The sequence below is a fragment of the Nycticebus coucang genome, chromosome 2 (assembly GCF_027406575.1).
Source record: "Nycticebus coucang isolate mNycCou1 chromosome 2, mNycCou1.pri, whole genome shotgun sequence".
Classification (NCBI taxonomy): Eukaryota; Metazoa; Chordata; class Mammalia; order Primates; family Lorisidae; genus Nycticebus; species Nycticebus coucang.
In genome coordinates this window covers 125,362,366-125,389,849 of record NC_069781.1, presented here as the reverse complement: position 1 = coordinate 125,389,849, position 27,484 = coordinate 125,362,366, and the positions used below count along the sequence as shown (strand labels likewise).

The following is a 27,484-nucleotide window of genomic DNA, read 5'->3' as shown; positions in this document are numbered from 1 at the left end:
ACCATCGCTAGCCCCATATACCCATAGGTATTAGGAGACTGAAGTCCATTAAGCTAGTAGCATCTCATTTGGCACTTCACTTATTTCATTTTATTCCAGAAGGTTTGTCTGAAAGCATAATGACAACAAAAGCAGCAGATTTGAGAGATTCTCCCAGGAGAAGGGAAAAGACAGATGTACACAGACATATAGCTGAAAACGCTGCCAGCAACAGCTGGGGAAGTGACAGGCACGGAAGTGGGTGACCACCCCACGGAGCGCAGACATGAACCTAAAGGAGCAGCAATTTCACTTGATGTCCTTTTGACTTCCTGGGCTCCCTTTTATCTACAAAGGGGAAGGCTAATCTTGGCTTGCATCCAATGAAAGGCCTCCTGCAGGTACGCTTTTTATAACATTTCAATTATTCCTTCCATTTAACTCTTTTCAGCCTTATTTTTAAAAATCTTAAGAAGGGATATCGTTTTTTAAAAAATTACAATGCTATTACCATACCAGTCACTCCACAATACTAAAAAAAAAAAAAAAAAAAAAAAAAAACAGTTAAAGAGACTCATCCCTCAACCCAACCAGAAGTGTGATCCGCTGACAGTGTTAACATTCCCTTTTCTGTTCTTTTTTGAGCATACTCACCTTGTCATCCTCATCCTCTTCATCATCTATGTCTGTGCTTTCCTAAAAGGAAACCCAATAGTGAGTTAATAAAACACCAATCAGAATGGCCAAATGCACATTAAACTCACGCACATTATGTTTTTCTGGAGAACTTAAACATTAGTATTTTTTAATGCATTATACCCTCTTGAAAAATAACAGTTTAAAGTTCAAAGACACTGCAGTAAGACTATAAACAATATGCATATTCTACATAACATTGTTAACTATAAATAAAGCTATTAGGCCAGTAGCCTTCCAGCTTTAAAAAGACATTGCCAAATTGTACTTTCTGTAAACAGTGCTGTTCTTATTCTGACAAATGAACCGACTACTATGTTAAGGCTGAGAATACACACTCCGTTTGTGCTAGGCTTATTGTTATGATGCTCTCTCCCTTTGGGGCCATTACTGAGACATTAGACAATAGAAAAATGCATTAGTCTGCATATAATCAATCTGAAGGATAAGTTAGGAATATAGTTTCTACGTGGTATTTTTATTTTGCTTGGACTTTGGGGCTAGAAGGGGCAGGTGAGGGAACTCGAGGCTCTGTCCTGGACTTGCTGGTACCTGACTTCAGCTCAGGGGCAACAGCATCCGTCTTGCTACTGATGGGTTTGTTCAGATTAGTTTAACATCATGGTTATGTAATAGGCAAATTTTAATCACACCAGTGCAGTGTTTAAAAATGAACACATGTGGAGACCCAATCGAGTGGCTTAGGTGGTTTAGAAGGAGTGCTCAGTATTAGACAACCAGGACACTTTCAGCTTGAACACATAGGTTTCTGCTTAACCTTGCAAAGGTCAGCCATGCTGTTTAGATGCCATTGTTCCAGTAGTAAAAAGAATTATCAATATCATGCTCTTAAAAAGGGCGTATCTGAAATCCAGAGAGTACTCTGTTATATTCTATAAAAACCACTGAACACTTATCAAGAAATTTCTCCAGGGCTGATACAGCCCTACCTCCCACAATTCTCATGAGATTCAACTAGCAGTCTGTGTGACACTCATTGATCCTCTGGGGGAACTAACCTATTCACTACTGGCAGCAAGCATGTCTCATGAAAACTAATGTATAAATGGAAGGGTAGTGGAAACTGGTTATGGGAGGAAAAAACACTGTTAGTAGGAATTAGAAGTTTTCAGTTTAGAACAGGATTCCAGCGCTTTTATTCACTGTGACTTTGGGCAAATCACTTTGCCACTATGAGCTGTAGTTTCATGAAGCACAAAATAAAAATAATTCTTGCCTCCTTCATAGTATGTCATCAAAATTAGGTAAGGAATTTGAATTTTTTATTAAAAAGGTATGTATATGCATATAAATGTGTATATAGCAAGTATATTTATTATTGAGCATATTACATATGTACATGCTCAAATCAATGTACACATAGCACATACATACACACTGTAAACACATTATGCACATAGTAGGCAAAATAAAATGTGATTAAACATTATAAAAATGTGAGTTGACAGCATTTGTTATTAGAGACAGTTCTCTGTAAAAATTTACCTTATCTATACTTCTATGAAGCCTGCTCCTTAAATGGACTGTAAAGCTATTTATTTATTACCTGGTTCTATTATCTCACTGATACTTGTCTGTGCCTATTACATTAAATAATCACAGTCGAACAGAATGGAATTCTGAAATTGCCTGAGGTTTTACCTCCTGCTACAACACTCATTTTTCCCACCTTCCTTCAAGCCTAAATGAAACAAGAACCATTCCCTAGACATCTATCACTTTCAAGATGATTTATTTTTTATAAATGATGTGGAGGTGATCTTTTAAGAAAGGGAATGATCAACTCTTAGAACTTAGGATTTTTATTTCAAAAGCTTGGTTCTTCAATACAGAATTCCAAGATTACATCAAAAACAAGGCTATAAATACAAGTTTCTGCACACCTAGAGCAGAAAAGTCCTGTGAGGTAGGATGAGGGGAGAAGGAAGAGGAGCAGATGGTAAGAGATGTCTTTAAGAAGATGTCTTTGTCTATTTTCAACGTAACAGGGAGTTTGAGAATTTTAAGACCTGAAAATACAGGGGTTTATGCCCACCTACTTTCTGATTACCCTGGAAGTTAAGCCTCCAAGAATCTCCTGAGTTTTCCAGTCAGAGAGAACATGTTTGAGGTGCCTTTGTGGAAAGACTTGAGTCATCTCCCATAGTTCTCTCTGTGCCCTGGAGAGGCTCAGACAGACCCCAACGGCTTTTCTGCACTGGCTGAGAAAGTTATTCACAGGAACCTTACGAACCAGACAGGCACATACACATGTGCTTCCAGAATGGAAATTAAAACAAAGACCCAGAGGGGCCCCTCCTGGGAACACTATTGGCTGGGACTAAGCAACGCCTGATAAAAGTCCTCCCCCGTAAAATACATGGCAGGGCTGCACCTCGTATCTGAAACACCATGGACCTGGCCATGATTTGGTGGCCCTCGTTTACTGTTGATACATTTTTTTTCTTAGGTCAAACGTCTGAAGTCTTTGGATCTCAGCTTACCTGGTTGTCCTGCACACAGCTGACCTTGCCTCTTGTGGGTCTGATGAAATTGTAGACAAAGAGCAGCAATAATGCCAAGGGGATCATGTACAGCTCAAAATTCCAGACGGTGACCAGAAATACCTGATTTGAAGACAAAGAAGACCATATGACTGCTTGATAAAACAAGAGGGAAACAATCTTAAGGAGATTAAACTTGGGACTCTCTCTATAGTAGTTCTTAGAAATAGTTTCAAAGACACATAATGAGGAAGAGTGTGGAATGACTCGGCCGGTCACAATCTATAATAGACAGACACAATAGCTTCCTATCTTGAAATGGAATCGCCCCATTAACCTTATTACTTTTTTTTTTTTTTTTGCAGTTCTGGATTTTAATGTATTGGAATTTAGGGAAAGCAGTATGGAGGTCACAAAGAGGCAGGCCACAGGACAAACTGTGCCAACAGTGAGACTCCTAAAAAATCTTAAAATCTACCAATGCAGATGCTGGTGTGGATGTGGAGAGAAGGGAACACTTTTACGCTGCTGGTGGGACTGCAAACTAGTACAACCTTTCTGGCCGGAAGTATGGAGAAACTCAAAGCACTCAAGCTAGACCTCCCATTTGATCCTGCAATCCCATTACTGGGCATCTACCCAGAAGGAAAAAAATCCTTTTATCATAAGGACACTTGTACTAGACTGTTTATTGCAGCTCAATTTACAATCGCCAAAATGTGGAAACAGCCTAAATGCCCACCAACCCAGGAATGGATTAACAAGCTGTGGTATATGTACACCATGGAATCGCCCCATTAACCTTATTACCTTTTTTTTTTTTTTTACACTAAGGAGGCTGAGGCAAGAGAATCACTTTGAGCCTAAGAATATGAGGTTGCTGTGAGCTATGACACCAAAGCACTCTATGAAGGGCAACTAATGACACTCTCTCAAATAAATAAATAAATAAATAAATAAATAAATAAATTCCATAGATATTTTGGAACAGTGGTTCTCAACCTTCCTAATGCCGTGATGTATTTTCATTGCTACAAAGAGGTTGCGACACACAGGTTGAGAACCGCTGGTTTAGAAGAGGACATTAACAAATGGAAGAACATACCATGCTCATGGACGGGAATAATCAACATTGTTAAAATGTCTATACTTCCCAAAGCTATCTACCTATTCAATGCCATTCCTATCAAAATACCAACATCGTACTTTCAAGATTTGGAAAAAATGATTCTGCGTTTTGTATGGAACCAGAAAATAACCTGTATAGCTAAGGCAGTTCTTAGGAATAAAAATAGAGCTGGGGGCATCAGCATACCAGATTTTAGTCTGTACTACAAAGCTATAGTGCTCAAGACAGCATGGTACTGGCACAAAAACAGAGACATAGACACTTGGAATCGAATTGAAAACCAAGAAATGAAACTAACATTTTACAACCACCTAATCTTCGATAAACCAAACAAGAACATACCTTGGGGGAAAGACTCCCTATTCAATAAATGGTGTTGGGAGAACTGGATGTCTACATGTAAAAGACTGAAACTGGACCCACACCTTTCCCCACTCACAAAAATTGACTCAAGATGGATAAAGGACTTAAATTTAAGGCATGAAACAATAAAAATCCTCCAAGAAAGCATGGGAAAAACACTGGAAGATATTGGGCTGGGGAAAGACTTCATGAAGAAGACTGCCATGGCAATTGCAACAACAACAAAAATAAACAAATGGGACTTCATTAAACTGAAAAGCTTCTGTACAGCTAAGGAGACAATAACCAAAGCAAAGAGACAACCTACACAATGGGAAAGGATATTTGCATATTTTCAATCAGACAAAAGCTTGATAACTAGGATCTATAGAGAACTCAAATTAATCCACATGAAAAATGCCAACAATCCCATATATCAGTGGGCAAGAGACATGAATAGAACCTTCTCTAAAGATGACAGACGAATGGCTAAGAAACACATGAAAAAATGTTCATCATCTCTATATATTAGAGAAATGCAAATCAAAACAACCCTGAGATATCATCTAACCCCAGTGAGAATGGCCCACATCACAAAATCTCAAAACTGCAGATGCTGGCGTGGATGTGGAGAGAAGGGAACACTTTTGCACTGCTGGTGGGACTGCAAACTAGTACAACCTTTTTGGATGGAAGTATGGAGAAACCTCAAAGCACTCAAGCTAGACCTCCCATTTGATCATGCAATCCCATTACTGGGCATCTACCCAGAAGGAAAAAAATCCTTTTATCATAAGGACACTTGTACTAGACTGTTTATTGCAGCTCAATTTACAATTGCCAAAATATGGAAACAGCCTAAATGCCCACCAACCCAGGAATGGATTAACAAGCTGTGGTATATTAACAAGCTATTAAAAAAAATGGAGACTTTACATTCTTCGTATTAACCTGGATGGAAGTGGAAGACATTATTCTTAGTAAAGCATCACAAGAATGGAGAAGCACGAATCCTATGTACTCAATTTTGATATGAGGACAATTAATGACAATTAAGGTTATGGGGGGGAGGAAAAGCAGAAAGAGGGACAGAGGGAGGGAGGTGGGGCCTTGGTGTGTGTCACACTTTATGGGGGCAAGACATGATTGCAAGAGGGACTTTGCCTAACAAATGCAATCAGTGTAACCTGGCTTATTGTACCCTTCAATAATCCCCAACAATAAAAAAAAAAGAAAAAAAAGAAAAATAAAAATAAAAAGAGGTGAACCCACAAGAAAAAAAAAAAGAAGATGAAATAAAATAATCTGTGGTTATTAGTTAACTTGTGTTTGAGTAAGTCACTGTCATACGCACTTAGAGGCAAATTACTCCATTTTAAGTAGAAGTAAAGCTTTCTTTCCAAAAAGCAATGTTGCTTTATTGTTAGAAACTTTTTCTACTGTTAAAAAAATGTTTGGTAGCTATCAATATTTCTTTGGTTTTGGTTCCTACTGTAAATGAAATCATTTCTTCCATTATATTTTTCAAAGTCATTATTCTTTGCAAATAAAAACAATTTATATATGTTAGTTTTTTAAAGTAGTGACCTCACTTAATTTTCTTTACTGTATAAAACAGCTTTTTATTACATTTTTCTAGGGTTTCTAAGAAAATAATTACATAATCTACAAATAAGGAATCTCCTCTGTTTCTTCTTTTCTATTATTTGTAACTTTGGTTTTTCCTGTTTAAATTCATTACTCCTACAAAACAATGTTAAATAAATCTGTTGAGGTAGATATTATTGTCTGATTCCTGGCTTTAATGAAAATGCGTCTAGTATTCCATTTTTCTATCATTAAGCATGACCTGGGTTTCCAGTTGGATACTGTACCACATTAAGAATACATACACTTTTTTAATACTAGAAAATTTACATATAAGTGATTATTTGAATATTCATTGTGTATTTTAAATATTCCATAAATACTCTTTTGAATCTGTTGCAAACTTAACAAAGATACTTTTTAAACAAGAATACATCCATCAATACCAACTAGGGTTTGATTTTTATTCTTTTTAAGATCAGAAATGGATGGTGGCTGATCAACTGTTCTTTCGGAATCTTTTGAAATGTTAAAGAAGTTTTCTTTCCTTGCCATTTAAAAACATTAATACAAAGTATTGCATTTATAGTTTTATAACATCAAAGCAATCTTCTATTTCTAGGAGAAACTCTTTTTCACAGATGTCTAACAGTGTTTTTTTTAATTAATATTAAATCATAGCTGTGTACATTAATGCGATCATGGGGCACCATACACTCGTTTTATAAACAGTTTGACACATTTTCATCATACCGGTTAACATAGCCTTCCTGGCATTTTCTTAGTTATTGTGTTAGGACATTTAGATTCTACATTTACTAAGTTTCAAATGAAGGGGGAGAGGGAGGGACTGGCGAGGATGGGCGGAGGTAGGGTGTTTGTTTTTTTTTTTTTATTAAGTCTTTTGTACATAGATCATAAATACATTTATGCCATTTTCAATGTGCTGATTCTTTGTACAAATTGGAGTGCTTACATTATACTAATCAACATAGCTTTCACCTCATTTACCCAGTTATAGCATTAGGACATTTGTTTTAAGGTATTATTGTATTTCATTTGCTAATACTTGAAGATATTTTACATAGATGCCCACGGATTACATTTATTGCTTGCTGTTTGTCTTCTGTACAAGTTTAGGTGTTAGGATTATACTGATACCACATAAAATTTTAGTTCATTCTTTCTCTATACCCCAGATATTTTTGCATTATATTACCAAATAGTCAGGAATACAAAAAATACACAATTTTACAAAAACCTATGCATAGCCCCCCAAGTACTAAGAGTTGTTCCTGTGCTTGCTGTCATCTTTTTTCTGATTATTATTCATATTTTAAAAAATAAAACCTTTTCAGATACTTGGTCCCCACAGTCAATCCTCCTCAGTCCTATTCCTCTCATTCGTAAAGGGAACCTTGTCCTAAATTTGATGGGAATCTTTCCCACCTGAGAACACATTAGGGTTACATCAGAAACAAGATAAACAGCATAAAAATGTTCATATCATTCTGCAAATATTTTAACCAACGCTATGTTTTACTGTTCCATTGGTGCTGTGTGCATAAACTAAGTCCATTCATTTTAACGGATACAGCTTCCATTCAAATGAACATCGTGCATTTTGTCCATTATACTCTTCTGAATGAAAAGTTAGGCAGACACAGGCTTTACTTTTTATGTAGTCAGATATATTATTCTTTAATATTAGAATTCGTACTTTTAATGTTCAACATTCTACATAAGGAATTACGTTCTACCCTGAGATGATGAAGCTATTTAGTGTTTTCTTCTAAAATACTATTTTGTATGTGTGTGTGTATAATCTATATTCTTTCTCAATGTTTTATTTTCATTAGGAAAAGAAGCTTCCCATTTGAATGTTTTCTGTACAGATAGTAATCTTTTACAACTAAATTCCTATCACAATCTATACTTTTCTCACTGGTCTCCATTGCCACTTCCATCATACACCAAGTTCCTACGTGAGTATTTGTTGTTTCTGGGCACTCTAAATTCTTCCACTCAGACATTTTCCTATTGTTTTTACCAAGAACACATTTTTAAACTATAATTTATTAAGCAGATAATATCTGAGTGGGCAAGTCTCAGATCTACACTCTGAAAATTACCTTGGATACTTTTTTACTCTTTACTCCTCCCCACATGTATTTCAGTTTCTTTACAATTTATTAATTTCTATCCAACGCTTGGTAAAATTTGGATCGAACTTGTCCTGAGTTTACATGTCACTGTGGAGATAACTGACATCTTGATACTGGTGTTTCTATTCATAAAGATGTTTCCATATAGTCAGGAGTTTTTAATGTTTTCGTCTAATAATTATCACATTAAATAGTCCTCACAATGTTTTATTACTTTTCACCAAACTTACTTTGCATGTTTTATTTCCTTAAGTAACTTAGAGTTACGATACTATCATAAAAGTAACAGAACCATTTTAAAATTTATACTTAATAATTGACTATTGCAGGGTACAGGAACAATGATTTTTACATGGTGTTCATATTCTTTCCAAACCCTCTTACTGGTTGTAGGAGATTGCAAATATATCCTTCTGGAGATAGTCTGTAGAATATTATAAAAACTATAAATCCTAACAATATTCCTTTGCCCTGAAATCTATATGTTATTTATATCTTCTTTTAATGCTAACCCCCTTTACATTTCTTTGTTATGTTAAGTGCATTCTGGTAATCCTTTCTGGGTTACTGAAGACTGTTACATTGATTTCCTCCAGTGTATTAATCTGTCTTCCTTCATCAACTTTCTTTTATTTTACAACATACACATATTTTGTTTCTGATCATTTTTATATTTTCAAAGATATCCTTCATTTTTGTTTTATACAATAAAACAGCAAACAGTAAAGGAATTTCTTTACTAGATTAAACTACATTGATACCAATTTCCCTTTCCCTGTTCTTAAATTTCTTTGGAGATTACAGGTTTTAACTGTACACAACATGGTGGTTGTTTCTAAATACCTATTTACCGGTTAAATGGGATTTTATTCTTTTAAATTGCTAAATTTAACTTCAAAGAAGCAGCTGACATAAAGCTCATGAGAATTTTCTTCATTACAAAGCTATGTGTATCTTTGATAAAATCATTTGGGCAGCAACTCTTTGAAAGGGCTTGTCATAAAGAAAAGCAGAAAAATAGGGTGGTAACTGACAGGGGACAGAACAATGATCCAGGACAGAGAGAGAATGATGGTGTAGGAGGCGGAAGAAAGAACAGTTGGAGCTCTCGCCATCAGTGGAAGAGTGGGATCCAGAGGAGGCCCTGTCTTAGCAATAACTCAGTTCATCCGAAGGAAATAATTCAGTTACAGAACTAAAAGCAAAAGATACAGGCCTTGGTAGGGGCCCAGACGTAGATGGGGTGGCACCAAAGTGGAGGGGTCCTTACATCAATCATGGTTCTTACACTAAAGTGAGGAATTAGAAATGCCTTCTGAAGATAAATTACTATTCACCCCATGGACTGAACAGACCCCTCTCTGCCAAGGGGACTCCAAAGCGACCTTAAAACTGGGTGCCCCGCTGTGATGGGCTGCAAGGTCAGACAGGCCTCGTTTTGCCCTTCCCCTGCTGAACAACATCAGGCTTTATTTCCTAAGGGCCAGACCAGCATTCATTCCTGATGAAAGACCACTGACCACCCATAAAGTGTTTTTAACCATCTCCAGAACATGTGCAGAGAGCTCTTTCCACGTCCTTGTTTCATTTTTTTGACATAGACACCATTTTTAAACACTGACCCCATAGAAGGACAAAAGCCTCATGGCGTAGGCACGTGTTCCTCGTGGGGTATCCCATCCTGCCAGAACGGCTGCTAGGGGCTGTGCACCCTTTACAAGAAATAAAGAAAGCTCTCCTTTTCCAAATTATAAACCATTAAATGCTCTTTCAAGTTAACAAAAGTTTAAGGGCAGAAAAGAAGTTAAGCAATAGTCTAGGAGAATGAAAGGAGAGTGGAAGAGGAGCAGATTACAGAAATGTAATAGAACCGCCTAGGGGTCCTGAGTGTGTTTTTTTAAGCCCTGCTTACCGGAGGTCTTGCTAATGGAATAAAATTAGAGAGAACAAGGAGAGTATTTGAAAGGTGAATTATCGAATCCCAGGGGAATTCTTGGTGAGGAAAAATATAAAGGGAAAAAGATGAAATGTAAACAAATGATATATCAATTCACAGATTAAAAGTAGCCAAACATCAAATTAGTGAACTCCAAGATAATTGCTAAGAAGTTATCCAGAATGTAGACCAGAGACAAAGATATACATAAGAGAGATGAAGATATAATGTGAAAACTTATGCCGCATAGGTGCTCAGGCGGGGACAGGGAATTAATGAGAGAACAGGGAAGAAGCAACATATGAAGATAAAATGACTGAGAATTTTCCAGAAATGTGTAAAATTGGGGGGAAACTCCTTCCCTCAAAAATCTTTATCAGGATGAATAAAGAAGGGTCTGTGCCTAAAAATACCTGAAAACACCTAGGGAAAAAAGAAAATACTTAAAAGTAGTTAGAAGATACTTAAAAGATAGTTCAACTGCAAAGAAAAGGCAACTTGAGAGATTTCATATCCCAGAGAAAGCAAGAATATAGTAGAATAGCTCAACATACATATTGCTTCAGTCTTTCAATTTAGGATCTTATATCTAGCAAATTGTCTTTAAAGAACCATGAAGCAAGACATTTTCAGAAAGACATGGGCCAGGAGTGCTTTTCACCAGTAGACCCTCACAAAGTTGATGCATAAAAGATGCACTTCGAATAGAAGGACAACTGTCCCAGATATTAAGGCTGGATGCAAGAATGTACGGTGCTCCAAAACAAAGGTGCGTGTGTATGCCAAGCTAAATAGACCCTGGCTTAACAAAGAATAAAGTCAAAATTTTCTGTAATAAAACTGTCTAGAATTTAGGAGACAGAAAGAGCTTAAACACTGAAAAATCTATCGTTAGATTTAAAGAATTCTATGACACTCTAGTTGTTAAGTTTGTATGTTAAATAGAAAAGTAAACGTCAGCCTTTCAGTAGAAAGGAAAAGCTTTTATCTCAATAGCCATGGAAGAAAAGAAGCTATGAAAACTGGATAATATACCCCAAAAAAGTCTGTGAAGACATCTGAGAACAATCAGGGCTTCCAGGACCTGCAAGGAGAAGACCAAGTGTGGGAAACACACAAATGCTCTCCCTTAGTTTGCTATTGTTTTATCCCCTTCAGAGGTTGATTTCTTCCTATTTGTTTTTGCCAGTTCCCTGAGCAGAACAGAATGACTAAGTCTAGCAGCCTAGACTTTGGTTCAGTCTTAGTAATATAGGGAGGCAAAAATTGGAGGGTGTGCAGGGTAGCTGTGGCAGCTAGGACTTAAGGAACAAAAGTTTGCAGGCAAGAGGAGGAACAGCGGAGTCAAAGCAGACATTCTGAGCGCCTTTCTCCTTGAGAACATTACTAACTCCTAGACCAGGCATGCATGGGGCAACAGGTCGAGGCCGAGCAGAAACCAGCCACAGAAAGCTTTTGGCAATCTCACAGAGTTGAGAGATAAAAATTGGAATTCAGGGACTATTAAAAGTGGAGGATCTCGCTTGACAACGTAGCCTTTTAATTTAGCTCCTCGCAACCGCTGACTAGATCAGAGTGACCTGCCATACTCTGCCTACTCCATATCCACACTCTTTAAAATGTCTTCATAAACAAAAACAACCAGGAGTCAGAAACAATAATTCAAAAAAAAAAACAGGGAAAAATAAATGGATAATTTAGAGTTACCAAAAATGGATTTTAAAATAATATATAATCTATATCTATATATTCATGAAAATGGGTAAAAAACATGGAAAATGTCAGCAGACAATGGGACCCTATATAAACAGAATCAATTTGGAAACCTGGAATTTACATAAGTGAAATGAAGAGATCTGTCCATGAATTTAATAACAGCACTGATAAGGCAAAAGAGAGAATGATTTGGAGTAGAAAATTAGATAATTATGGTAAGAGTAGAAAAATGTATACTTTAAGCAGAGATAAATTTGAAAATGCAATAAAAGGACGTATGGCACACTAAGAAAGGTTTAATTTATATGTAAAAAGAGTGTCCAGAAGGAGAAGGGGAAGAGAATGGGGAAAAAAGCTGGATATGACACTGGATGAGAATTTCCCAAAATTCAGAAAGAGGAGAAGTCATGGATTTAAGAAATGCCATATTGGATAAATAGAGGGAAAACTACACACAGGCACCTCATAGTGAAACTACATGTAGGGCAGCGCCTGTGGCTCAGTGAGCAGGGCGCCGGCCCCATATACTGAGGGTGGCGGGTTCAAACCCGGCCCTGGCCAAACTGCAACAAAAAAATAGCCGGGCGTTATGGCGGGTGCCTGTAGTCCCAGCTACTCGGGAAGCTGAGGCAGGAGAATTGCCTAAGCCCAAGAGCTGGAGGTTGCTGTGAGCTGTGACCTCACAGCACTCTGCCAAGGGCGACAAAGTGAGACTCTGTCTCAAAACAAACAAACAAACAACAACAAAAAAAAAACCCAAAAAACAAACAAAAAAAAAACCCTACATGCAATTAATGACCAAAAGCAACTTTGAAACACACATACAGTGCCTTCCAAGGGACAACAATAAAATTGATCACCGACTTGTCCACAGAAAAGTAACAGCCTGTAAACAAAGAGAAAGAATTTTTATAAAACAGGATTTATCTGTTCCTTTAAATGTTTGGTAAAACATGCCTCTAAAGTTGTTTTGCTTTCTGGGAGGATATTAAATTGCTGATTTAATTACTTAATGGATTTAGAACCACTGATATGTATTTTTCAGTCACTGATAAATTATTCTATAAGCTTTATTCATTTGATACATGTTTCAACAATTTAAAGGAAAATTTTTCATAGTATCTTTTTATAATTATTCTGTCCTTCATCAGGATAATCTTCCCTTTCAACGTCTGACCTTGTTTGTTTGTGTCTATTCTCTTTTATGTTGAAAACTCTCAGGAAAGAATTGATTTTATTGTTTTCAAAAAGATGACTTTCAACTTTGTTCCTATTTTGTATTTTACACGTGTACTCTAATTGATTTTGTTCTTATTTTACTCAATTTGGTTTCATTCTGCTTTTCTTCCTATAATTTCATGGTCTTGTCAGTTTATAATTTTGAGTTTGACTTATTTTCATTATTGGTTTTGTCATGTTCTGTTTTTGCAGAACAGGAAAAGTCAATTTTAACTCATATGGAAAAGCAAAAAGCCAAGAATTCTTACTAAGACATTCCTAAAGATTAAAAATAAACCAGGAAGAATTATGCTAAAGCTAGCGTTTGTGTAATATTGGTCCAGGTATAGACAACAGACTTGAGGAGAAGCCCACCTACAAATGGAAACTTGATTTATGACTTTGTGGAAATTGCAGACCACCGAGAAATGGCAGAGTATTCATGGTACTGAGTCTATTGGATCCCCGGAACACAAAAATAAGATAAAATCACAAGTGGATTAAAAAGTTCTAATGTAAAAGGCAAAGCCATAAAAGATTTTAAAGGATATTTCCATGACTCTGGATGTTGGGAATGATTCCTTCATCATGACATGAACTGCTCAGAACATAGAAAAAAACAGTCAATTTGAGTTTAAAGGTTTTGTTGATTAAAAGATAACACAAATAACATGAAAATACAGCCATAAACTTAGAGAAGATACTTCAGTTATAAACAATTTCTATTGAGATTATATAAAACGCTCGTACAAATCAATTTGAAAACCAGGAAAAGATGAAACAAAGGTGGAGCCCAAAGGCCCCCAAACACAGGATACTCATTAGCAAAAAGTAAAATGCAAATTAAAACCCCATCAGGAACCCCCTGACATACCATTTTGACAACATTAAGAAGTCAGATAGTGCCAAGAGTTTTCTGAGAACAAGGATAACTTTCTTTTCTTTCTTTTTTTTTTTTTAATTAAATCATAGCTGTGTACATTAATGTGATCATGGGGCACCATACACTAGTTTCATAGACCGTTTGACACATTTTCATCATACTGGTTAACACAGCCTTCTGGCATTTTCTTAGTAAATGTGGAATGTAAATGTCTTAGCACAATAACTAAGTTTCACATATACCCTTGTAAGATGCAGTGCAGGTGTGATCCCACCAATCACCCTCCCTCTGCTTTCATTTGATGACAATGGTTCAATCACTCAGGAAATGGGTACTGACTCAGTAAGCAGAAAGTGCTTATCCCCAAACCCAGCAAATTATTATTATTATTTTTTTTTTGAGACAGAGGGGGTTTACACCCTAGAGCAGTGGGCATCAAACTTTAGCATGCATGGGAAAACCCTGCAGATTTATTTAAATAAGAATGGGGAGTCCCAAGCTCAGAGTTCTTCTGGTTTAGCAGATCTGGGGTTGAGAGGGAGGAATTGTATTCCTGAAAAGTTTCTACATGCTTCAGAAACCCCACCAAGAACCATTACTCGTCTAAACACATGTCCACCAGATGGTATTTATAACAACATTTGTAAGATTACTTTTAATAATAACCAACCCCCCGCCCCTGTCTCCAAAAACTTACCCCAATCTCCAAACCTGGAATCAATACAAATGTCTACCAATAATAGAATGGATAAATAAAATAATTTAGTCATAAAAAATTAGATACCATACAGAATGTAAATTAATTTCAACAACAATCCTGGGTAAATAAATTTCCACATCACAGAATAAGCCATAAAAGTCTCATATGATTTCTATCATAGAACTTTCAAACAAGGGGGCAAAATTGAATTATATCCTTTAGTGAGAGATACAAAGGCAATAAAACCACAATAGCTAGTTAGTGAATGTTACACAACATTCAGCTTCACCATTACTTGTGGGGACAGAAGAGCAAGGATTGAGTCACAAAGTGGCAAAGAAAAAACTTTGAAAATAATGGAAATGTTTAATTTTTGAGTGGAGTGGGAGGCATACAGATGTTTATCTTACTCTTTAAACTGTACATAGATGCATAGTTTTATAAGCTGCATTGACAGGTGATATATTTTATAACTTTTTTTTTTTTTTTCTGAGACAGGGTCTCACTTTGTCACCCTGGATAGAATGCCACAGGATCATAGCTCACAGTAACCTCAAACTCTTGGGCTCCAGCAATCCTCTTGCCTCAGCCTCCCTAGTAGCTCAGACTACAGGCACTGGCCACAACGCCCAGTTATTTTTAGAGATGCGGTCTCACTCTTGCTCAGGCTGGTCTTGAACTCCTGAGCTCAAGCAATCCACCTATAACTTTTTTTTTTAAACAGTAGATTACTTACCACTAAAAGAACACTGGGTATGACTCTCCATGGACCTAGGAATGCTTTAAAAAGCCATGAAATCTGGGGCTGCCATTGCCCTTCTTACAACTGTCACAAAGGACATTTGCAGATTTTGAAAGTGAGGAGGCTGGAGTGGGGAAGAAAGAAGAAAAGGAGAAAAGACACTAACCAAACAACACCCCCACAGCCAACTACGATGGCCACAAATCCGTGGGGAAATGCAGGGGTCCTGAGCATCGCTTCTTCACTGTGGCTCTCTCCTCTTTCTCTATCAACAGACATGGAAAAAAGTAGATAAACACTGCTCTTCCTAAAAGCCCCATCCCTTCAACCTGAGACCTGTAAGACCTCTGTCCTATAACCAGTGTAAAATCATTTATAGTCACAAACATCTACAAAGTAATCCAGGGTCAAATAAAATTGTAGGCATAACATCATAGGCCAAATATCAGTTTCAGAAATGTTTGTCACTGCCAATGGCTCCAAATCAAAATGCTCATGGGGTGGAGCAGGGGAAATGTAACTAAGTATGGGAAGCCCAGCTGGAAGACTAGAGGGACTGGGGACCACAGGGAACTCAGAGAGCCTCCCTTCTCCAACACATCTTTTTCCTACTCAGCTTCAGCTGTTGCGTGAGAAATCTGGTCTGACATTACCCAGTCTTCTGGTTTTTCAAAAGCTGAGCAGTGGCTCATGCCTGTAATCTTAGCACTCTGGGAGGCCAAGGCACAAAGATACCTTCAGCTCAGAAATTCAAGATCAGCCTGAGCAAGAGTGAGATCCCATCTCTACAAAAAATTGAAAAATTACCCAGGTGTTGTTGCTGGCTCCTGTAGTTCCAGCTACTTGGGAAGCTAAGGCAGGAGGATAACTCCAACCCAGGAGTTTGAGCTTGCTGTGAGTTGGGCTGATGACACTCTATCCTGGAGCAACAGAGTGAGACTCTGTCAAAAAAATCAAAACCAAACCAAAATGTTCACAATAGAAATAAACTACTGATGCACACAACTTGTATGGATCTGAAGGTCATTATGCTGACTGAAAAAAGTTCATCCCAAAGGATTACTTGCTATATAATTTTTTTCTAGATGACATTTTCAAAAGAACAGAATTATAGTTCTGGGGAAAAGAATCCCTATTCAATAAATGTTGTTGGAAGAACTGGATAACCACATGTAAAAGACTGAAACTGATAAAACACTTAAATCTAAGGCACGAAACACTAAAAATCCTCAAAGAAAGTGGGGCAGGGGAGGGAAAATATCAGCCTGAAAAGATTTTTTGAAGAAGACTCCAATGGCAATTGCAACAACAAAAATAAACAAATGGGACTTAAACTAAAAATCTTCTGTACAGCTAAGGAAACAACAACCAAAGTAAACAGACAACCTTCAGAATGGGAAAAGTTATTTGCATATTATGAATCTGAATTGGACAAAGGCTTGATAACTAGGATCTATAGAGAACTCAAATTAATCAACAAAAAAAGAGTCAATAAACCCACATATTCACTGGGCAAGAGACATGAATAGAACCCTCTCTAAAGACAAATGAATGGCTAGCAAACATATGAAAAAATGCTCATCATCCCTAATTATCAGGGAAATGCAAATCAAAACTACCCTAAGATATCACCTAACCCCAGTGAGAACGGCCCACATCACAAAGTCTGTAAACTGCAGATGGTGGCGTGGATGTGGAGAGAAGGAAACACTTCTACATTACTGGTGGGACTGCAAATTAATACAACCTTTTTGGAAGGAAGTATGGAGAATCCTCAGAGAACTCAAATTAGACTTCCCCTTTGATTCTGCAATCCCATTACTAGGATGTACCCAGCAGAAGAAAAAGCCTTTTATCATAAGGACATTTGCATTGGACTGTTTATCACAGGTCAATTTACAATCGCCAAAACATGGCAACAGCCCACATGCTCACCAACCCAGGAATGAATTAACAAGCTATGGTATATATATGACCATGGAATACTATTCAGAGACTAAAAAAGATGGAGACTTTACATCTTTTGTATTAACCTGGATAGAGATGGAACACGTTCTTCTTAGTAAAGCATCACAAGAATGAAGAAGCAAGAATCCAATGTACTCAAGTCTACTATGAAGGCAGCAGATGAGCTAACACAGGGTGGGTGTGGGAGAATGAGCAAGTGGGGAGAGGAGAAAAAGGAGGAGGATGAGAGGTCAAGTGTATGGCACACCTCTTGGGGGTGGAACACAATTATATGAAGGACTTTAACAAATGCAATCAGTGTAACCTAATTCTTTGTACCCTTAATGAATCCCAAATTAAAAAAAAAAAAAAAAAAACTTCATGATAGAAATAAACTATTGATGCACACAACTTGGATGGATCTGAAGGCCATTATGTTGACTGAAAAAAGTCCATCCCAAAGGATTACTTGCATATAGATTTTTTTCTATATAACACTTTCAAAATGACAGAATTATAGTGACATAGAACAGGTAAGCGGTTGCCAGGGTTAGGGCTGCAGGTGTATGAACATTAAGGGGTAACTGCGGAGAGGTTCTGCGGGACTGAACAGTTCTGAATCTTGACTGTGGTGACATTTACCTGGTATGCAAATTAAACACCATCACCACCAGCACCAGCACCAGCACCACCACCACATGCATGTACAAGTTGGTGAAGTAAGAATCAGGTCTGTAACCTGAATGAATAGGTTTGGCCAATATGAATCCCCTGGTTTTGACTACGTGCTGTGGTGATATCATTGGGTTATCACTGGGAAAAGCTGACTGGAGCAGATATAGGAAGTCTTTGTGTTTTTTTTTTTAACTTCTTTTGAGTCTTCACCTATTTCAAAATAAAGTTTTTAAAATAATATAATAATTTGTTTTCATTCCCCCCCTAAACATACACATATCCCCCACAGTGGACCATGCGTTTTCCAGTTTATAACCAGGGCCCAGATTATTCTAATACACTTCTGATTTGTACAGTACCCATAATATCTCTTTCTACTTCCTGTCCATTCACATCAGGGCCATGGAATCTCCCAAAGCTTAGCTCTCATCCTGGTGTTCTTAATGCTCAAAGCCTTTTATCTTCTCCCAATCTCTATGTACTGAGTCCAAAACTCTCCATTTGCTATTCATGGCCCATTGAATCAAAATATGGCTTGAACTTACACTGGAAATTCTCCTTGTCTTTGTTTCCTACCACAGTTCCTAAACTCAAAGTATGTAAATTTTCCATTCTTAAAAATGAATTGCCTATGTTTTCCTTCTCAATAACTTAATTCAAAGTGTCTCTAGGAATGTTCATAGTTCTTCACTAACTAGTTCCCTTACTTGAAGCAAGCCATTCTTTCCATAAAATACTTTACACATATACTTTGCCTAGTATCGTGGTTTCCAACATTTTTTTGGTCTTTGAAATTCTGAATAATATATAATTTATCTCTGTACATCTTATAAAAACAGGATGAAGACTCATGTGAAATAGACAAATTTGTTGAATTGAGAGTGGAGTCGAAGTTTGAGCATTTAGATAAAGGTCTAACCAAATCTAACATTGTTGGTTAATGTCATTATCAAGGCAGGTGCTAGAGTGGTCCAAAGAACATGCAGAGAGGCCCTAAATCAGAATCCAAATTATGTCTGTGGACAGGACAAATGCCAGATGACAGAGCTTACCATAGCCCAAAAGGCACAATACCAAATGTTTCCTCAAAGTCCACAAATGGGTGGCTGAGCATGTGAAAGCTCAGATTAATGCCTAAAAAGCTATGGTGATCAAATTTATTACAGTTTCTGAATCAATTAAAACTAATCAATTAAGACATTCATACAAATGACTATGGAACATTTACTATATATGAAGACTATATTGTTGCTATATGCTGAATTTCAAAAAAATGATTAAGACATAGCTTTATGTAGGAGCTATGAGTATGAACCATTACACATAATGTGTACATGTGCATGCATCTAATTTTGAGACCCCATCATGCTTTATTTAAATGGGTTTTTCAGTAAAAATATCTATATATGGATTTTGTAATCAGAGGAACATTTTATAAATGAGGAATCAAATTATTAATGTTGGTGAGTTTGAATATGAAACCAAATGCTTTTAACTGCTACATGGTACATTGTTCTTTTTTTGTTATTTTTGAGTTTCTGAGGCAATTACATTTTCTAACAGTAACTGTTTAAAGATGCTTAGAACATATTCACTTTGGATCTAAACCACAGCTCTACCTATACTAGCTGTGTGATCTGGAAACTTAACATTTCTTTTCGTCTGTGAAATGGGGATGGTAGTATCTTCCTCAAGGGCCACAGAGAGGATTAAATGCAATAATGAACCCAAAGGGTTGTCATCATTGTGTTTCTAGAAAGAGGATGAAGGGCATCCCTGTCCCAAGTCAGAGGACGGAGATGTAACCAGGAGGAAAATTGCCTGAAAGATAGTTCGTTAGTCTCTGTTTCACTAATTATTTTTGTAGAAAAGCTCTTAGGTAATCCACTAGTTCAATGACAAGACTTAATGCTATATAGTGACAGCGTTTAGATAATATAGACAGCTTTGCAGGAGAAAGGGAATATAAGCAGAAGATAGGACAGTGCTAAAAATAAGCAAAAGACTTCATTTAGTCTAGAGGAGGTGAGACATCCAGCTGGGCTGGATCAGAAAGGAATGGCAGCCAGTTCCTAGAGAAACCTGCAGGTCGTGGTTGGAAGTTGAGGATGTGAACCTAAGTAAACCCACAGATAGATTTTTAAACAAAGAAATGATAGGATTAGACATTTAACTAGATAATTCTGGTAGCAAAGTGCTCTAAGTCATGGGAATAGGGTAGGAAAATAAAAAATCAGGAAGATACAACAATAGCCATGAGGAAAGAGTAAGGTAGATAGGTCACCTTTGGGAAGCTCAGGGATGCTTTCCAGAGAATAAAGGCTTTGGTTGGCTGTTAAAATGTGGCCTGAGTTTTGGTTAACTGCATGGAGTAATGTGGGAAAACAGGGGTTTCATGTCCCTTACCCTTCAGTCATTCCCTCTGCCCCTTTCCCAATTTTGCCGCAGCAAGCCCATCCCCACTGCAGCTCTCACACCCAACATCTACTGTGTGGATAGCCACATGGCTTCCTCCTAGACCTCTTTCCCTCATGCCATTTACTATCAGCCACAGGGGAAACGGAATGAACAAATCAAATGTCAAAAATCTTTTAAGTTGCCAGTAATGTGAGACTTCTGTAAATATCTCATTGCTGCCCTCCCAGCCACTCTCTAATTAAAATGTCTATAATACACAACCTCATCCCTTTCCCCAAATTTATGCCTCTCACTGAAATACTTCCTGTGTCAGAAACCAGACCTTGTACCAGAAATCCTTATCCATTGGAAGTCATGCAGAGCCCAACTGTGGTCAGCAGAAAAATGGTGCCCCAAAGAAGTACATGTCCAATTCCCTGGAACCTGTTATACTGCATGAGAAAGGGAATTAATTAAGGCTGCAGATGCCCTTAAAGTTGCTAATCATCTGACCTGAAAATAGAAAGATTATCTAACCCTGCATTCCCCAATGCCCAGGCTGCTGGATGTGTACCAATCTGTAGCCTGTCAGGAATCAGGCCACACAGCATCACTGCCTGGGCTCTGCTGCCTATTTCCTTACCCCCTTATCTGTGTAAAAATTTTCTTCATGAAACTGGATGCTGGTGCCAAAAGGTTCCAGTCCATGGCCTGTTAGGATCCAGGCACACAGCAGGAGGGGAATTGCAAGGTAGCAAAACTTCATCTGTGTTTACAGCTGTTCCCCATTGCTGGCGTCACTCTCTGAGCTCCACCTCCCTCTCCATCCCTGGGCACACTGTCTTCCATGAAAAAGGTCCCTTATGCCAACAAGGCTGGGGACCTCTGATTTAACCAATGTAATGACAAAAGTTTCTAAAAGGGGAAGAGGGAAGCAGAAGAGAGCCTTGAAAAGATATGAGGGTGGAAGCAAGGTCAGTGATGAGACCTGAGTACTCACCAACCTACCCTCACAGGATTTGAAGATGGAGGGAAGAGCCACGAGCCAAAGATGCTGAGCAACCTCTAGAAGCTGGAAAAGGGAAGGTCTCCCTAGAGCAGTGGTTCTCAACTTGTGAGTCATGACCCACAGGAACTGTATTAAAGGGCCACAGCATTAGGAAGGTTGAGAACCACTGCCTTAGAGCCTCCAAAGAACACAGGCCTTCCTTGACTTCAGCCCGACTGCACAACACGTCTCACCTCTGGCACTGTAAGATGATACATCTGTCTTAACTTAAGCCATTTAAGTCTATGATGACTTGTTACAGTAGCAAAATAAAATGTATACAGTAGTACAAGCAGACCTTGGAGGGTCTGCTTCCAGACTATTGCAATAAAATGAATAGCACAATAAAATAAGTCACACACATTTTTTGGTTTCCCTTCACTATAAAATGATCTATTAAGTGTATGATACCATTATGTCCAAAAATCGAAAAACATGCTTCAATTGAAAATATTTTACTGCTAAAAAATACTATCATGGGAGCCATTTGTGAGTCATAACATTCTTGCTGGTGGAGAGTCCTACCTTGCTGTTTGTGGCTGCTGAATGATCATGGTGGTAGTTGCTGAAAGCTGGGTGCAAGTGGCAACATCTTAAAATACAATGATAATAAAGTTTTGCCACATCGACTGGCTCTTCATTACATAAAAGATTTCTCTGTAGCAGGTGGTGCAGTTGGATAGCATTTAATCACAGCAGAACTTCCCTTCAAAATTGAAGTCAGTCCTCTCAAAAACTGCTATTTTTCCAGCTAAGAACATGTAATATTCTAAGTCATTTATTGTCATTTCAACAATGTTCACAGAATCTTTACTAGGAGTAGATTCCAGCTCTAAAAGTCACTTTCTTGGCTTATCCATAAGAAGCAACTCCCCGGTGGGTCAAGTTTTCTCATGAGAGTGCAGTAATTCAGTCACACCTTCAGGCTCCACTTCTAATTCTAGTTCTCTTGGAATAGCCACCATTTCTGCAGTGACTTCCTGTACTGAAGTCACTCAAATTCATCTATGAAGGCTGAAATTCACTTATTTCAAACTCCCGTTAGTGTCAATATTTTCACTTTTTTGCATGGATCATGAGTGCTCTTAATGTTGTCTAGAATGGCAAATCCTTTCCAGAATGTTTTATTTTATTTTACTTTTTTTTGACTTTCATGATTTTTTTATTCTTTTTATTAAATCATAGCTGTGTACATTAATATGATCATGGGCCACCATACACTTGGTTCATAGATCGTTTGACACAATTTCATCACACTAGTTAACATAGCTTTCATTAGCATTTTCTTAGTTATTTTGCTAAGACCTTTACATTCCACATTTACTAGAATTCACATATACCCTTGTAAGATGCACCGCAGGTGTAAATGTACTTTGTCCAGATCCATCACGGAATCACTATGGCAGCTAGAGCTTTATAAATGTTATTTCTTAAATAATAAGACTTGGAAGTAGAAATTAGTCCTTGATCCATGGGATGAAGAATGGCTGTTATGTTAGTAGGTATGAAAACATTCATCTCTATGCACATCTTTATCAGAGCTCTTGGGTAATTAGAAGCATTGTCAATGATCAATAATATTATGAAAGGCATCTTTTTTTCCTGAGCAGTAGGTCTCAACGATAGGCTTAAAGCATTCAGGAAACTATGCTGGAAACAGATGTACTGTCACCCAGACTTTGTTGTTCAATTTATAAAGCACAGGCAGAACAGATTCAGAATAATTCTTAAAGGCCCAAGGATTTTTGAAATGATAAATGAGTATCAGCTTCATTGGCCCCTAACAAGTGAATCAGCATGTCCTTTGAAGCCTTGAAGCCAGGCACTGATTTCCTTCTAGCTACAAAAGTCTTAGATGGCATCTTCTGTCAATAAAACCCTGTCTTATCTACAATCAAAATCTGTTTAGTGTATTTACCTCCATTAATGCTCTTAGCCAGATCTGGATAACTTGATGCAGCTTCGACATCAGCACTTGCCAATAGGGATGGCTTTTTTCCTTAAACCCCAAGAACTCACCTCTGTTAGCTTCCAACTTTTCTTCTGCAGCTTCCTCACCTCTCTCAGTCTTCACAGAATTGAAGAGAGAGGTTAGGCTTGCTCCAGATTTGGCTTTGGCTTAATGGAATGTTGTGGTTGGTCTGATCTTCCATTCAGATGGCTAAAACTTTCTCCATATCATTGGTAGAAAGCTTTACTTCCCTATCATTTCTGCGGTCACTGGAGTAGCACTTTTAACTTCCTTCAAGACCTTTAATTGAGCATTCACAACTTGACTAACAGTTGGGTGCAAGACGCCTATCTTATCTCAGTTTTCCACATGCCTTCCTCACTGAGCTTAATCATTTCTATGCTTTGATTTACAGTGAGAGGCAGTGAGAGACATTCCTTTTACTTAAACACTTTGAGGGAGGAAGATGGCAGAACAGGTGATTGGGAGAGCAGTCAGAACACACAGCAACACTGATCACGTTTGCCATTGTGGATGAGCATGGTTCACGGCACACCACAACAATTACAATGGGAACATCAAAGACCACTAGTCATAGATCACATAATAGATACCAGAATAATGGCAAAGTTTTAAATATTGTAAGAATTACCAAATGTGACAAAGAGACATGGAGTGAGCACATACTTTAATACTTTTCTGAAAAATGGTACCCATTGATTTGTTTAACACAGAGTTTTCATGAATTTTTAACCAATAATAAAAGCACTATCTACAAAGTTCAATAACGTAAAACCTGGAAAAAACAAGATACATACCAAGGGAAATTATAAAAGTTATACAGATGCCAGAAAACCAAATGTATACCTTTGGAAGGAAACAGAAGGTGTTGGAAGAGGCTTGTTTTACCTGGGCCCATCCCCACAGAGAAGTAGGTGAGGAGAAACAGACACCAATCATGGAACAAAAGCCCTGGCAGACCTCAGCTAGAGAGGGCCCAGAATCAAAACTTTCCTTCCTACCCTAACACACACTTTCCTCCTCCGCCCTCTAGTAAAACCTCCAGTTTTCCACCAGGGCCTCTATGTCATGCTGTTTGCCACGATGTATAAGAAGTTTACTGATTCAATATTCATGACCCATTTGTTTTCCTGAAATGCATGAATATCAAAATATACCATTGTGGGTGTTTATGTGGTATTCTCTTTGACAACTTCGATGGGACATAGAACGACCCAGTCAGTTCCTTAGGAAAACCTCAAACTTGATGTCTTATCTCTTGGAGACAAAATGTGTCCACTAGTTCTAGCTTTGTGTGGGAATAGCCACAACGGATGGTTGACTCCCAGTGCTTCTGTGCGCAGACATCTGCACTGTTTCTCACTTTTATCATCCAATGGCTGTGTAAATAAACAATGCTTCTCACGCTGTGAATCTGCCAGTTTCACACCAGCACTGCTGCATATTTCTATGAAGAACATGGCAAATACCATTCCGATTTTAGAGGCAGTCTGTGTACAAAAATCCATATAATCTTAATGTTAAATGTAATTAGAAGCTTTTAGATAATAATCTCCTAGACATGGAGTTTTTGTTGACTTTATTGGAATACATTAATGGATTTAAACAGAAAATAAAAACCTTCTAAACCTATACTAAACATTCATTTCTTATTAGTTTTTCTCTTTTAAATGTGACACATTTCTTCAAATCCCATCATCTTAATGTCTGGCTCATGCTACTGGCCACCCTATCTATACTTTACATTTCTTGATGATTTTAAGTAAATGGAGAAAAGGTGAAATTATCACCTATGGCTCAATAAAAATCCCCACACCACTCATAAAGGCAGAACAACGAATTTAACCAGTAGAAAAGCACTGGACTAAATGAAAGGAAAAAAAGCATCTAATGTGCTGCACTATTGGCTTTTCCCCCTAGAATGATCATCATTTCAGGTCTAGAATCAGACAATAAATTTCTCATTATGCGTTTTGGCAGAAGCTGGTAATTGAGCAGTTGAAAGTCTGATTTTGGTAAATACATCTTTCAAAGCCATCAGCAAATTCTCTGCTCTGATTAAAGGAAGTGAGGAAAAAAAATCTTTGCACATTTATTTATTCCCCATAAAGCTGGCTATCTAAAGAGGTCTAGGAAAAAAATTCCATTAAGTGTACCGATAAGTGTCTCACTCGTTTCAGAAGCATAATTTTTGGCACCGTGGGACCCTTCGTGGTAGAAGTCCGATGGGGTTCTAATTGTCGCCTAAGTGGACAAAGCGTTCTCTCAAAGTGTTCTGACTCCGGTCACATGAATATCAGGCTGCAATTGTGCCTAAAAGCTTAAATTTAACAGGACTCACTCCTTCATGTTCATAGAAAGATTAGATCAGAATGAACACAGAAAAAAACGCTTTGGGTAATAAAGCAAGTGTATCTAATTAGCATTAGTGCAGAGATAGAGTAAAGCAGTTCGCTGTATTAAGTTACTCTACTTGCAGTTTTATTTCTGGCACTAAAAGAAGCAGGCTTGCAGTAAGTTCGCATTAAGCCTGCAATAGCTCTGTACATACTCAATGTGCTTACAAACAGAGGAAGGTGCCTTAATTCGGGAGCCCTCCAATAGTGATTAGTGAGCGATGCTATTTATAGCAAAGTATAATTCCTTTAGGAATCATATCAAGAATGCCTTGGATGGTCTCCCATTACTCGGATACACTACCTATTTGCTTGATTGAAAAGCAAAACCGTACTTGTATCAGAGCCACACACACTTGCCACTAAAAACAAAAAACGATGCCAAGACTCGGATCCTCCTTTCTCTTAGAACTACGTTTAGGACTCTTGAATTTATTCTGATCAGGGGTCCAAGAAGCATTCTTATGATGCTGAAATATCACTATAGATCAGGAATGAATCCAAAACATGGTTTTAAATTATGAGCACACACACTCATTCGAATGATCTTTTGTTCGCTAAAATAAAAGTTCAAATCAAAACCCACCAATTACAAATTCAGTGTGCGGCCTGTTATGTTCAAAATCTGCTGCATCATATAAATAAATGTACTTAAAAAAAACTACTGAAACAACCATGATCCTAGCTAAAGATTCTTTTGAATTTTAATATCTTAAATATCAGACAGATACAAAGTTTGAGGGCATGAGTAGAAATAAAGTCTTCCTCAGCTATTGCAGGATCCTAGCCTGTTAAACACACAATTAAAATATTTTAAAAGGTCCTTTAAAAACCAAGAGGCAGATGTTCAGGTAAAATCAAAGCCCGGAGATTGTTTATTTTAATAAAGCTATTATATGCACAGCCCCAAATTAGGAGTGGCACCAAGGCCAGGATATGTCTAAACCATCACCACCTGTTTGCCCTGAAAAATCAATTAAAGTCACACTTTCCTAGCAGTCCCCCTCTAAACAATAAAACTCGGACAGCTTCATTGTGAGACTTGAGGCGCTCTGAGGGAATGTACTTGAAACCTAAATCCTTAGTCTCACGTTACTTATAAACTAACTACACTAAAAGCAGCCTTCCGGGGCAGTGGTGGAAATGGGAGGGAAAAGGAGGTGAAGAATTAGAGGAAGAGGAGGAGAGAAATCCCCACTTCTATCGGTTTCATACTGAGATTCAGACCTCCTGTTGGTGAATTCCAGTAATTTCTTCAAAGGCTTTCTTTTTTCCCCCTTTTTTTTTTATTCCTTCCGAACAGAATTCTGTGCTACATTTTCTGTGCAAGCAGCAGCAGCGCTCCAGCTTTGCAAGTTGAAAGCAAGGGCACTGAAGCCATCGCAAGTGTTTTAGTAATTAAACGAATACGCATAATAAACCATATGCCCAAAGGGCCTGTTCTTCATGTGG

The 27,484-nt window shown here is 37.7% G+C and overlaps 1 protein-coding gene across 7 annotated transcripts in view; it reads right to left on the bottom strand.

Moving 5' to 3' along the window:
* The window catches only part of MCTP2 (multiple C2 and transmembrane domain containing 2), a 254,048-nt gene that overhangs the window by 49,502 nt on the left and 177,062 nt on the right, over nucleotides 1-27,484 (bottom strand). For all 7 annotated transcript variants that reach the window (XM_053581767.1, XM_053581769.1, XM_053581768.1 and 4 more), the window contains 2 exons: nucleotides 3,180-3,302; nucleotides 634-675 (listed from right to left, as the gene is read on the bottom strand). In XM_053581767.1, coding sequence (XP_053437742.1) covers nucleotides 634-675; nucleotides 3,180-3,302 — 165 coding nt within the window. The remainder of the gene's footprint in view (nucleotides 1-633; nucleotides 676-3,179; nucleotides 3,303-27,484) is intronic.